At 48.5% G+C, this 13,788-nt stretch overlaps 2 protein-coding genes across 4 annotated transcripts in view; one reads left to right on the forward strand and one right to left on the reverse strand.

Moving 5' to 3' along the window:
* The window catches only part of LOC149332913 (uncharacterized), a 333,095-nt gene that overhangs the window by 125,994 nt on the left and 193,313 nt on the right, over window positions 1-13,788 (forward strand). The window lies entirely within an intron of this gene.
* The window catches only part of LOC149332920 (leukocyte elastase inhibitor-like), a 32,822-nt gene continuing 32,781 nt past the window's right edge, over window positions 13,748-13,788 (reverse strand). Inside the window, exon 6 of the mRNA XM_089555771.1 lies at window positions 13,748-13,788. This exon is cut by the window's right edge and continues 295 nt beyond it. Coding sequence (XP_089411897.1) covers window positions 13,748-13,788 — 41 coding nt within the window.

A 13,788-nucleotide genomic window follows, 5' to 3' on the forward strand; every position in this document is an offset into this window, starting at 1 on the left:
ACGAGCGCTTTTAATTGCGTTCATTGCCATTCTCATATAATTTCGCTTATGTCATCTAAGGTGCCGCTGTTTGACCAGAAGTCGGAATAGTGTGCCCTTGAGAGAACGGAATCATGTCTCAAAGGCACAGTACCGCAACATCAGGTTCCCTTCAGAGGCATCCGCAACTTGCTGGCGTTGGGCAGTTGAGACGCCACACTTTCGTGAGCACGTGGGGGCTCGGCACAGCCGCGTTTAGGCATGTGTTGAGTTTGGCTATGTCTGTAAGAAAAGGAACCGAAGCTGTTTGCAGCGCTGTGACAGGTAGAGTTCCCTCGTACAATCAGGGCGCAGGCAGAGAGCAAATAGTCCCTCAGGTATTTGTGGAGTGTTGTGACTATTTTTCAAGCAGTTATTGCAGTGATTGAAAAGATAGTTGAGGATGGTGTTTCGCAAGTGCAGCGAGCGTTTCATTCACTGGTTAAATTAGCAGACGAATTCCGCATGAACACTGCACTGCGGAGTCCCGCTGAGAAGTGGTGCGCTGCCGTTCGTAAACATGGCGCCCGCCGAGTCGGCCGAGTCTCTTGCGTGCAGCAGCTTTAGACTGGTGCTCTTTTGTTCCCAGTGATGGAGCCACCAGTCGTGGGGTAAGGGCACGGAGGAACACTTTCTGTACCGTTTTGCAGCCTCCTCCGGACTGTTCTATTCCATCTGTGTTGTTTAAATTTCCTCTCCAGGCCTGCTTTGCTTGCCAGAGGTGTAGGAGTCTATTGTGCGCAATTTCAGGTTCCGCCTCTTGAGGTATTTCTTTGGTAGCTTCCTTTGCATCTTCCCGTAGTTATGTCGCCAATCCCTCTATGTCTGTGATACTCCTTTATTTCGTTTGATGTGTTTTCCGAAAGGTATCCCATTCAGTTATTGCTATTTTCTCCTGTTTTCTCCGCTGTAGACCCCCTCTACTACTAGCTGAATGGTCGCTTCCTAGATTTTCTTTAGTGGTGCACAACGTGCCGTTTCGTCCTCCACTAAGAAAGGTTAGATTCGCGTAGGTCTACCCATTCGATTGGAAAGCTACAATGGACGCGACCTGATTTTCTCATCTATCGCTCTTGGTAAATTGGCGTTGTGAAATTGGCAGCAGGATAACAGTAAAAACCTGGTTGCCCTCCTGCCTCTGTCTTGTAATCTCCCTGTGGCCACAATGGTAACGCACGGAGTTTTTCCAGTACCCTGCTCTGTGCTCGCGGTGTCTCCGCTGTGCTTTCATGAAGTAGCTATATATCCCCATGGGACCAGGAGTTTGAATTTTTAAGGCGAAAGCCTTTAATGGCTCATTCTCCAGTCCGTCGATCCGTCCGTCCGTCCGTCCGGCATTACATCCAGCGCCTGCGTTGACTCATCGACGAGCGCAGCTGCCAAAAGGTGACGTCATCTTCGTCGACAGGTGGAGCTGTCGGCGCGGCAGCGTCGAGCGCTGCTCCATCTTCAGTCGGTGTGCGGAAGCAAGTGGAGGAGGATGGCTCCCAAGCGGCGCAGCCGTAACAAACATAGGCAGTCATTGGCAGTCGAAGTAGCGCGACAAAGGCTTTCGCCTAGCGTACTTTAGGCTCCCAAAGTGCCCCCATAGTTTTTTGTCTCTAATCGTTTTCAGGCGATTCATCATTGTCATCGTCGTCGTTGTCAGCATATCTGCCCCACTGTAGGACAAAGGCCTCTCCCTCAATCTAGGTTCCAAAATAAGGCTCAAAAATTTTTTGCTGCTTTTACAACTTTTGTGTGTGCGGAATACTTTTGGAAGTGTCCTGAAAAAATTGCATAATATCCGAACCGCAGAGAAAAATTAGAACCACTTTCTTTGTATGTTGCACTGTGCCTGCTAGTGTGCGGTTCTTTTTCACAGCCAGCAAGCGATGTGCGGGCATTGGCTCTCAGTCTTCTGAAAGCTCGTCAAAAGGCAGGCATTCCCTCATCACTATTTGTATTCTTTTCTTTTGGGCTTTCCTATCAGAAGGGCTTGAAATTGAGGGGACAAGTTTTATAGGTATAGCCTAGAAACAGCTTTGTCCGAGCCCAAACCTTGTTGCACATAGCTTTCGCGCCTGCGATTCTGCTGTTCAGTGCATTGAACGAATTTTCCATCGCCGGCTCTCAGGAGGATATGGGAAAACATCGGCTTATGTCGCTGTCTCTTCTAAAGTACTCGATGGTTCAGTGTCCCATTCTCATTGGTTGTAAGGTTATCGCATTGCCCGGTGGTGACGACGTCACAGCTTTGTGCTGCGACGCAAACTTTCTCTATTCCTGTCCACTGCTGCTCTTACTACAGAGGGCTTGGTTTGGTTTATGGGGTTTAACGTCCCAAAGCGACTAAGGCTATGAGAGACGCCGTAGTGGAGGGCTCCGGAAATTTCGACCACCTGGGGTTCTTTAACGTGCACTGACATCGCACAGTACACGGGCCTCTAGAATTTCTCCTCCAAAGAAATTCTAGCCGCCGCGGCCGGGATCGAACCCGCGTCTTTTGGGTCAGCAGCCGAGCACCATAACCGCTGAGCCACCGCGGCGGCCTTACTACAGAGCTTACTACAGAGCTTACTACAGAGCTTACTACAGAGCTAATGCTGCGAGGCGAAAGCCTTTCCTGGCGCACTGTTCGGCATTGACTGCGAGGCTGTTTGTGCTGCACTAGTGCTTTCTTTGACTACGCACTTTGGCTACACATTACAACTACACTGACTGCCGACTTTAACTGCTTCTTTAGCACGACTCTCTCTCTCCCTCTGCTTCGATGAGTTCGGTTGTACCCATGGCTCTGTTCGCAGTAATGATGTATGTAATGTGGTCACCCACGGACGCCTTACGCCCCCTGTCGGAGCGGACGACAACTATTTTTTCTTATTAGTTGTCGTCTGCTCCAAAAGGGGGCGTCAGGCATCCGTAGGTGACCTCATTACTGCGAATCCGCGCACTCTGACGTCATAACCATTTCGACCAACCGAAAAGCGTGACACCCCTGCTGACAACCTTCTGTCGACAAAGATGAGGCATTAAAGGCTTTCGCCTTATATCTGTCACTGTACCAACTGGTACAGCGATAAGACCGTGCGGCCTGGAAAAAGACCCCAGGTGCAGCCATCGCTTCAGAAGAAAACGGAAGCTTTTGTAGCTGCGCTCCTAGGAGGCCAATAGACAGATGGTGAGATATAAGGAGGATTTATCCTCCGGGGAAAGAAAAAAGGAAGAAAAGAAGACGGCAGCGGCCAAATGACGCCCGGCTCGGCTCGGAGAGCGAGCGCGCGGCGAATGATTGAGGGGCGAGGCGGCGTTCGGCTGCTGGAATGGGAGAGCGCGCGGAAGGCGAGCGCCTCTCGCGCCAAAATCGCGGCCAAGCATGCAACGCGACCGATGAATCTCGAGGAAAGAGAAGGAGAAAGAAAAATAAAAGCGAGAGCGGGTTCGCACGAGCTGTCCTGTTTGCTGCCTGCCTGCACCCGGGAGGATCGGGCTGGCTCGCCGGTGACCGAAATAGACCGCCGTGGGGCCCATCGGCCCAGACGAGGAGGAGGGGGCAGCGGTGCGTGTTGCTTTTGAGAGAGCGGAAGAGAGGGGAGAAAGGATGTGAGTGAAAAAAGGCGAGAAGGGTGAAATTTTTGAAAGTGGAATGCGAGCGCTCCTCTGTGTGTATACACTTTGCGTCTAATTTCGCGCGCTGTCGCCGCGCGATACGAGCGGGACGGGTAGAACGAAGTCGCGGATTCAGCTGCGAGACGGAATAATTTTCTATAGGTGTGAGCTTAGACAGTTAAAGGATGAATGGAAGCTCACGTGACTGACGTCATCGTACGTAACGGTTCGGACAGCCCACCCGTCCCTTTCTCTCTCGCTTTACGGACGCTGACGCGTTGGAGAGTCAGCCGAATTGCTGGACTCACTCACACCCTCACTGCAAAATGCTGTTGTTAACTAATGTGTCGGAAACTTCATGAATGAATGCCGTTGTTCAATTAGCGGGGGCGGGCGCCATGGGCGTTGCCTCGGGATTCGAGTCTCGTTACTACGAAATGTGTGTAGCGATGTCGTGGATTTAGCGAAGAAAACGTTTTTGACGGGTGTACTGAAACAGTGGTTACAACAAAGCAACATCAACGTCTATTGAAATTCGCCGTGAGTTTTTATTAAACTGGATTTTCTTTGAAAGTGCGTCATCGTTCCTGTTGCCACATAGCCGCCCGTTTTAGTGGCGTTCGCTCGATGCAAGTGCTTGGCCTTTACCTTTGTTCGACAGTTTGTTCGACAGTCTTGAACATCCGTGGGTGGGGCGATAGAAACTGTCGTCGAACGTCGAAGGCTGCTCTATAGGAACTTTGTGAGAATGCACTTTTGGCACTTCTGTTACTGGCGAGTTTTAGCACAGCAGCTGCGTACTAGCGTAGGTGCGCACCTGATTACTAGGGGCAGTACCAGGCGGGGTTATTGCGCGTACTCACCCGGCGTCTTGTAATCCGATATGCGTCTCCGCTGTGCTAAAACTGTAAACAGAGTGAGTGTGACGGAAACGGAGCCGCGGTTACCGCTAACTTTTCTTGAGTTTAGTGTGGACAGAAGAAACTGTCGAGCATAGATATAAGCGTACTACACATACATGCAGATCAAGGGCAGATTTTAGGGATGGGCTTACCAAGTTACAAATTTTCTAATGAACTGCACTTTTAAAGAGCCCCTGAAACACCTCCTGAGGAGAGGACATAAACTCGCTCAATCTCTATACTGTATTGTCATGAACACCTGAGCCAGATAATACTCTCCTACAGGTAGCAGAGAGCCCACAATCGTGCGCGCCCTTTCCGACAATTTTTCCATGCTCGCGCCCTCCTCCGTCGCACACTGTGCGTGATTCTGTTCAGAAATGGCTATTGGTTCGATTCTTTTAGGCGTCGAGCACGCCTAAAATTGTGCCAGAAAAATTACCACCCTGTATACGCAATGCCTTGTGACCTCGAGCGTACCAGGATCTTGGAAGAACGCTAAAATTATCTTAATTCGTACGAAAGGAGACGTCGAGGACTTGAAGAATTACACACCGATCAGCTTACTGTCCGTATCATTTATGCTGTTGCGACGGAAGCTGAAACGCCGACATGCCCGGTCTGGTATCTGAGGCCAAATTCAACGTATTTGCAGGCTCCATGCAGAACAGGCCTTGGCAAGTATCCCAAACGCTGCTTCCGACGCTATACCGTAGTCGGTCCGACAACGACCTTGGGGGGATGGGGCTAATCAAGCCGGCATGTCTATATCTTCGTGCAGATAAGCTTTGTCCGTTGGCTAACCTGTACAAATATGCTGGCCCTTAAGCGACTGCTGCATGTGCGTATGCATAGGAAAGTTAAACCTGTTTAGTGAATTTAAAGCGTTAAAGAAGTTTAATGTTTAATGTCGTGTATAAGCACGCAAAATAACCAGAGCACCCAACAAGGAAGCCCTTGACTAGACATGCACTGCCCATATCCGCACAGCATCGTCTTCTGGCAAGACACGCTAGGCCCAACGTGGGACCGAGTACTGGAGCCCACGTGGGCTGTCAAGATTAGTCTGACGTCGGGCCCACTAGGAAACCGCAGGCGGACTGCCCATATTGGCCCAACGTTTGACCGGTCTGGGGATCCCACATGAGTTGCCACCACTGGTCCCACGTGCACCCCACAAAGTAACTATAATTAAGTGTCCGCACTGGACGTATTTGGGGAAGCACGTGAGATCCTTGCAACGTAAGGAGGCCTGTGAGGAGCCCAGTGGGCTGCTGACATTGGCCGCTGCTGGCCAGACTTCCGAAGCTGACGTTGGTCGCCTCTTGGGCTGCCGTCATTGATTCATAAGAGGGGCGCCACGGGAGCCTGGCGGGCTACTAACCGACATCGGCCCACTTGGCTGCCTACTTCGAACAATAGCAGCCCTCACCTCAGATTTCACTTTGTGCTTCGCGGGTTGCGCTCGGCTATAGCATTAGTTTTGATGGATGCCTGGGCCTGTGGAGAATGTTTCATGACTGAAGCCGTCTTCTGCGGCAAGCTTCAGTGCCTCGGCAAAATTTCGGATTTGTTATATTATTGTTCTTCGCAGTGCGTATGAGGCTACTGACCTGGTCGGCGGCAGTTAGAAATGCTTCAGTGGTGAAAGTTCTTGATGTAAGATGTCTAATATTACCCTACGGAGGCATGACTCACCGGCTCTAGTCTCAAAAGCTTTCCTGACCACCTGCGTTTAATACACTGTAAACAGGAATCAACCGCAATGGGATTTTAAATGGTTGACGCCACGGCTGACGACGGCCTTTAACTTCGTGGATTTAAACGTTTACTCATCATTGTGGAAAAAAAAGAGAAAAATTAAATTTTATTTCCGTTCGCGGATCGACGAGGCATAAGGGAAGTTTCCCTTTCATTTAGCTCCCATTTCGAAATGGAGTTTCCTGCTCTTAATTCGCACCCCCCCCCCTCCCCCCTTTTCGCTACCGTCATCGTTGGCTCGCCGCGCGTATCTGCTGCTTCACAAACGCCTGCCGTTATACAAGAGGTCGCATTGTCGCCGTTTTACGCAGCAGTAGAGTACGCTAAACTATTCGGCTAGAGCCTCCAGTGCGCTTCCGCGATATATCCGATCTTCCTCTGTACGCACAATCTTCCTTTGTAGAGCTCTCGTTTAGGCCTCGTTCTCGTACTTTTGTCGGTGCATGTGGTTAGCGCGGTGGGGTTTGCAATGTGCTGCAAAGCTTGCGTCTTTATGGAACTGCGGTGGATAGGAGATTCAACGCCGAGTCTTTGATAAAGCTTGTTAGGCTGCATCGTTTTCCCGGTGATATTATGTAGCCAAGCTTTAAAAACACGAAGATGAAAGCACACGCTTGGTTTCTGTGGCTGTTGGCTTCTGTCATATTTATAACGAGCCCCTCATTCCTCTTCCCTTGTTTGCTTAATTGCTTAGCGAGGGCCTCGGTTCTGGCAGCCTTGACGCCATAGGAAGCATAAGAGGGTTCTCACGCAGCTTCCACCCTCTCCGTTCGATGACGTTCTACGTCACACCTGCGGTAACTCAGGACGTTCTACGTCCGCCGCTTAAGAACGTGGGTGGCGCTGAGGAACACTCTCAAGGTTAGGTTACTTGTAAACATAAATACCCCCGAAAAGCAGAAGATTTGAAAGCTGTCTCCGTAGCTCAGAGGTAGAGCACCGGACGCGTAATTCGTAGGTCGTGGGTTCGGATCCCACCGGCGGCATATGGTTGTTTTTTCTTCTGCTTTTCTAATCAATTAGCTTTAAGCGATAACATATTCAGTAATATTCTAAATTGATCAACACCACAAAATAAATAAATTAATTAAAAACAATCCCCTGTGCCCCTTGGTTTCTGTGGCTGTTGGCTTCTGTCACGCTGTCACGTCATGTCACTTCTGGTGGAGCATTCATTTTAAACAATTTTTGCGTTGGTTTTCAGTCACTTGTAGAGTTGAGCATCACAATGAGAACTGCAGTGAAGCCGCGTTCCAGTTCAATTCAATTTATTTCGAATTTCTTTTACAGAAAATACAAAACACATTTTGGACCCATAGCCAACGGGTAGTTCGAGACCAAGTACACAAAATACGTAAAAGCAATTAAAAAACAGCGGTCTTATACAGAATAGCGTAAGCGCGGAAAGATTAAAAGCTAAGCAGACTAAATAACGCTGGTAGATAACATTCGTCGAGACAAAAAAAAACAAAGAAAATAGCTTTGAAAACATGACATGCAAAGAGAACTTTCGGACATCAAGTGCGAGTACAAACTATTGTGTTACATACAATGTACATAATAACAGAAAACTAGGACGAATAAAGAATTTCAGGTTAAATCAATCATTTCAGTTGTGTTTTTTTTAAACATACCAGCAAAATTGTGCGAGTTTTTCAGAGAAATGGTAATCGTGTTCCAGATCTTTACCCAACCCTTGTAAGAGTCCGAACCTTTGTTAGAGCTTGTAAGGTTATTGCGTTTCTTCTACGATAATAAGCAACCAAATGAGCTAGCAAAGCACAATCAAAAGAGAACCCTTGACGTAGTGTCACGTGAGTGCAGCGCAGTTGCCCAGGTTGATTGGGCTGGTTCGCTGGCTGCCAGCCTCCCATTGCACTGCAGCATCGCTTCCTCTCCATTTTCGTCGCTGGCGCGGCTGTAAGAAAGAGCATTAGGTGAGGGTGCACAAGCATGGCGCCATGTTTATAGTGGATTTCTCCGAGTACGATAACTTTTTACTCCCTAGAACTCCTAATCAGCTCCAACTTTGGGGAAGTAAGTGGATACCTCATGGTTAAAAAACAGCGCACAAAAGACTAGACACAAGAGTAAAGGCGACGACAGGACAAGCGCTGAACTCACAACTAAGGCTTTATTTCGAAAACCTGGGTATATAAGGAAGGCATAAGCATGAAAACAAAATTGAACAAACAAAACTATGACAAAGATAAAACTATCGTGCGCCCGAAGCCCAGAAACCGCCAAGAAACGTGATCTCGTTATCACTTAAAGCAACCGAAGGTTTGCTAACGCAGCCCCGTTGCTCCGTTGCCATGAAGTATGCTTCTGCTACTTCCCGCGTGGTTTGATCTCTGTGAGAATACAACACCATTGCTTGACTTAACAAAGCAGTGCACTTTTTCTTCTTCTTTTTCATCACTGCGCACCCCTTACAATGGGTAACAAGATAAGATTGGTCATTGCCTTTTTCTAAATTGTTGTTGTGTTCTTGCAAACGCTTGTTCAAGCAACGGCCGGTCTGTCCGATGTAGCGGGCTCCGCAGGAAAGGGGAAAGCTGTAGACGACACACGTGCGGCAGTTGACAAACGGATCCGTGTGCGCGACACCGCAACCTTTTTTCTTTTTCGACACTTTCTTCCTTTCTATCGCAGCACACACTTGTTTAAGCTTGACAGGAGCAGACAACAAAACATCAACGTTGAACCTTCTTCCTACATTTTTCAGTCCGTGGGAGACTTGGTGCAAATATGGCACAACTGAGGTGCTTTTCTTTTCTTTTTCTGGACTGTTGAGTGGTGCATTCAGGGCCATCTGTCGCTTGAAACACTTAAGTAATCTTGAGCAAGCCTCGTTCACCATTGCATCTTGGTAGCCGGCATTCCTTATCCTCGTGAGTTGTGATCGGAAACTGTCAGCAACACAGTGGTGGCAGGATTTCATCAATGCAAACCTCAGGCAAGAACTTACGATGCAATTTTTCACCAATTTTGAGTGCCCCGATTGAGAACTCAGCAACGGCTTTACAGACCTTGGGTTGTATTTCCAGCAGACATGCTCACGGGCGAACCGCAGTTGCAAATCTAAATACTGTAGTTCATCGCTTACGGGCAACTCGAAAGTGAACAGCAGTCCAGACCCGCATTCTTTAAACACTTTGACGATGTCAACCACACTCGCATCGAAGCGGTCGCGTTCAGTGAAAACCAGATAATCGTCCACATACCTAACGGTGGTGTGATGCAGTCCTGTCAAGTTCTTTTCAAGGTCCCTGTCCACATACATCAGGAAAATTTCACTCAACACGGGAGCAACGCTGGACCCAATGCATACTCCGGCTTTCTGCGAGTAGAGCTTGCCCTCCCAGCCTACGAAGGTGGAACGTAGGTAAAACCGCAAAAGCTCAAGGAAACTTTCAACGCTCAGTCCTGTGTTGGTGCAGAAAACCATCTCGTCATTCTCTTCTGTGATGAACATCGGGTTCTTGAAGCCTTCTCCAGGACACAGCAGAAGGTTGTGCCGTATCCTCGCCTCGGAGTCGTGGCGGCAATCCCGTCATTTTAAGGAATGCCTGCGGGTCTCCTGTGGGGTCACCGACAGTCGGCAAACCTCGGGTCGCTCGTACCGCCATTGGTGTGCCACCTCTGACCGACTCACTGAGTTTCTTTGGAACGTCGTACGACCGCAACTACCGAGCAAGAAGAAAAGAAGTGGCTTTCAAGAAGGCAAGGTTTTGAATTTTTCTGAGCGACAGATCCCACCTGACATTAACAACGTGCTTAAGCTGGGTCCTAAGCATGCCTTTGAGCCTAAGCTAGACGGGCCGGGAAAGCTAGCTATGTCAAGGTCCATCGCAAGGAAAGCAGAAGAAAGTGAAAGGGCTCGATGCATCACCGAATGTCTTGAAGTTTTAGAGCGCACAAAGGGGAATACCATTAAGCCAAGTCCGATCAACGCGATAGCAAATTGGATGCACTCCAAGGACCTGAGGGTCATCCTTTCAGACAAAGAAGGATACTTCACCATTCTTTCTGAAGCTCAGTTCCAGGAAAAAGCATTGGCAGCTGTTACGAAAAACTTTGATGTAGCTCCATTGAAAGAAGCGAGGGTAAAGAAGGAAGCTGTTGATCTTCTCAAGGAACTTGGCCTTGAGAGGTTATGCACACAGGTCAACAAATGCAAGAAGCTGCATTTGGAAGTATTTTTCACCGCAAAAACACATAAGGCGGACGTCCCGTTTAGGGCTATCGTGTCAGAGAGGGACACTTGGCAGCACCAGGTGTCAGTTTTCCTGCAAAGACACCTTTCCTCTCTGCACTTTTGTGACCCTTTAAAGATCGCCAACTCAGATGCTTTAGTAACCTTCCTAAAAGACCACAACCCCCGCAACAGTGTTGCCTTCAGCATCGATGTCACTGACCTTTACTACAGCCTTCCTCACGACACCCTGCTTAAGCGGGTGAAGATGTTCATCACAGAAGAGAATGACGAGATGGTTTTCTGCACCAACACAGGACTGAGCGTCGAAAGTTTCCTTGAGCTTTTGCGGTTTTACCTACGTTCCACCTTCGTAGGCTGGGAGGGCAAGCTCTACTCGCAGAAAGCCGGAGTATGCATTGGGTCCAGCGTTGCTCCCGTGTTGAGTGAAATTTTCCTGATGTATGTGGACAGGGACCTTGAAAAGAACTTGACAGGACTGCATCACACCACCGTTAGGTATGTGGACGATTATCTGGTTTTCACTGAACGCGACCGCTTCGATGCGAGTGTGGTTGACATCGTCAAAGTGTTTAAAGAATGCGGGTCTGGACTGCTGTTCACTTTCGAGTTGCCCGTAAGCGATGAACTACAGTATTTAGATTTGCAACTGCGGTTCGCCCGTGAGCATGTCTGCTGGAAATACAACCCAAGGTCTGTAAAGCCGTTGCTGAGTTCTCAATCGGGGCACTCAAAATTGGTGAAAAATTGCATCGTAAGTTCTTGCCTGAGGTTTGCATTGATGAAATCCTGCCACCACTGTGTTGCTGACAGTTTCCGATCACAACTCACGAGGATAAGGAATGCCGGCTACCAAGATGCAATGGTGAACGAGGCTTGCTCAAGATTACTTAAGTGTTTCAAGCGACAGATGGCCCTGAATGCACCACTCAACAGTCCAGAAAAAGAAAAGAAAAGCACCTCAGTTGTGCCATATTTGCACCAAGTCTCCCACGGACTGAAAAATGTAGGAAGAAGGTTCAACGTTGATGTTTTGTTGTCTGCTCCTGTCAAGCTTAAACAAGTGTGTGCTGCGATAGAAAGGAAGAAAGTGTCGAAAAAGAAAAAAGGTTGCGGTGTCGCGCACACGGATCCGTTTGTCAACTGCCGCACGTGTGTCGTCTACAGCTTTCCCCTTTCCTGCGGAGCCCGCTACATCGGACAGACCGGCCGTTGCTTGAACAAGCGTTTGCAAGAACACAACAACAATTTAGAAAAAGGCAATGACCAATCTTATCTTGTTACCCATTGTAAGGGGTGCGCAGTGATGAAAAAGAAGAAGAAAAAGTGCACTGCTTTGTTAAGTCAAGCAATGGTGTTGTATTCTCACAGAGATCAAACCACGCGGGAAGTAGCAGAAGCATACTTCATGGCAACGGAGCAACGGGGCTGCGTTAGCAAACCTTCGGTTGCTTTAAGTGATAACGAGATCACGTTTCTTGGCGGTTTCTGGGCTTCGGGCGCACGATAGTTTTATCTTTGTCATAGTTTTGTTTGTTCAATTTTGTTTTCATGATTATGCCTTCCTTATATACCCAGGTTTTCGAAATAAAGCCTTAGTTGTGAGTTCAGCGCTTGTCCTGTCGTCGCCTTTACTCTTGTGTCTAGTCTTTTGTGCGCCGTTTTTTAACCATGAACCTATACCAACTCGCCCAACTTAACGTTCTACTAAGTGGATACCTCATTTGATCGGTGTATGAACCCCCGTATGAGCGTGCCCTAGAGGACGTCGTTTACTCCCGTTCTGGGTTATTTTCGATAACAATGTCGCATTTCCGCTGTCACGCTTAGAGTCCTCAAATAACGCCCACAATGGGCGCTGTACTAAGACAGCGGCGCAGACAGAGCCCGTGTGTGCGCATCAGGGGGAAAAAAAAAACTGATCCGAAGGTTTATTGGTTTATGGGGGTTTAACGTCCCAAAGCGACCCAGGCTATGAGGGATGCCGTAGTGAAGGGCTCCCGCAATTTCCACCACCTGGGGTTCTTTAACGTGCACTGACATCGCACAGTATACACGGGCCTGTAGAATTTCGCCTCCATCAAAAATTCCGCCCCCGCGGCCGGGATCTAAGGAAGTTGTTTTCTTGTACGTTGTTTTAAAGCAGTGAAAACAATTTTTTTTTCTTCCTCTGGGATGATGCGTATTCCATTACATGGATCGCGGATTCGCCAGCGCTTGAAAAGTAACTTTAAATGATTTTTACTCTAATTTCAATTCCGGTTTCAGTTGCCAGACGATGGTTGCGACATCGCAAGTGAGCATGAGATCACGTGAGGCATTAAAAACTGGAATATATCTGTTGCTTTGTCGTTTTAATTCAGTCAAGCTCTTATGCTAACCTGCTTTAGACGCCGTAAAAGCAGCAAATAAACAAAGAACTATTGCAGTTTTTGTATGCCTCTCGTGCGTTAGTGCTCACTTGTAGCGACGCATTAGACTGTACAATTGCGGAAACCGAAACGGCATGGAAGAATAAATCAGTTATGAATTGGGTACTCAGTGTGGGGAATTCCACTGGTGATTCATGCTCACTAATGCTTTATGCATCATTCAAAAGCAAAAATACGCTAGGAAAATTTTGATGTCTCTATCCCATGAGGGAATTTCAGCTTTCGAGAACAGGATACGCGCTGAAGCAACTCACTTTAATCACAGTCCGCGCTTACCAGCCCTTGTGCGACGTCTCCCCGTCGATATAACTCGCAGCCGCGAGCAGGTTATGCTAGCATTGGCGCATCCGTAACGTATTTGCAGGCCAATTCTTTTCATGCTTGTCTGCCCGCGCCCTCTCGACTCCGCATCGTGGCTTTGCGCTGCACGTTTCTCTTACTATGACTGCTAGCAACATTACAACGGTTTAGGTACAGTAACCTCACAGCGGCGACTGACCCATAACTCGTGACCGCGGCCCGCATAACACAGCGTTTGGAATGCTTTATGTGGCAGCCTCAATAGAACCGGTGTCAAGAGTGTCAAGATGTCGACCCAGCTACGCCATAGGGAAAGTCTTTATGAACGACTGACTCGTACACTGCGGAGGTTCCCGGCTAAACGGGTCAGTCGCGTGCCTATATCACCAATATTTCCGCAATGCCACACCAGGTGGCGCAAGTAGTAGGTCAGAGTTTGTGTCTTTGTGCGCCGCTGGTGTCAAAAAGCCGCTATAAATTGTCCTTCCCGACGAGCCACCCCCGATAGGCCAGGGGGAGGGGCCGTATCAGATGTCCTGGACGGCGCCCATGAAGAGTATGAGGTCCG

This window comes from Amblyomma mixtum, chromosome 8, assembly GCF_055824585.1.
Source record: "Amblyomma mixtum isolate Tamu chromosome 8, ASM5582458v1, whole genome shotgun sequence".
In the NCBI taxonomy this organism is placed as follows: domain Eukaryota; kingdom Metazoa; phylum Arthropoda; class Arachnida; order Ixodida; family Ixodidae; genus Amblyomma; species Amblyomma mixtum.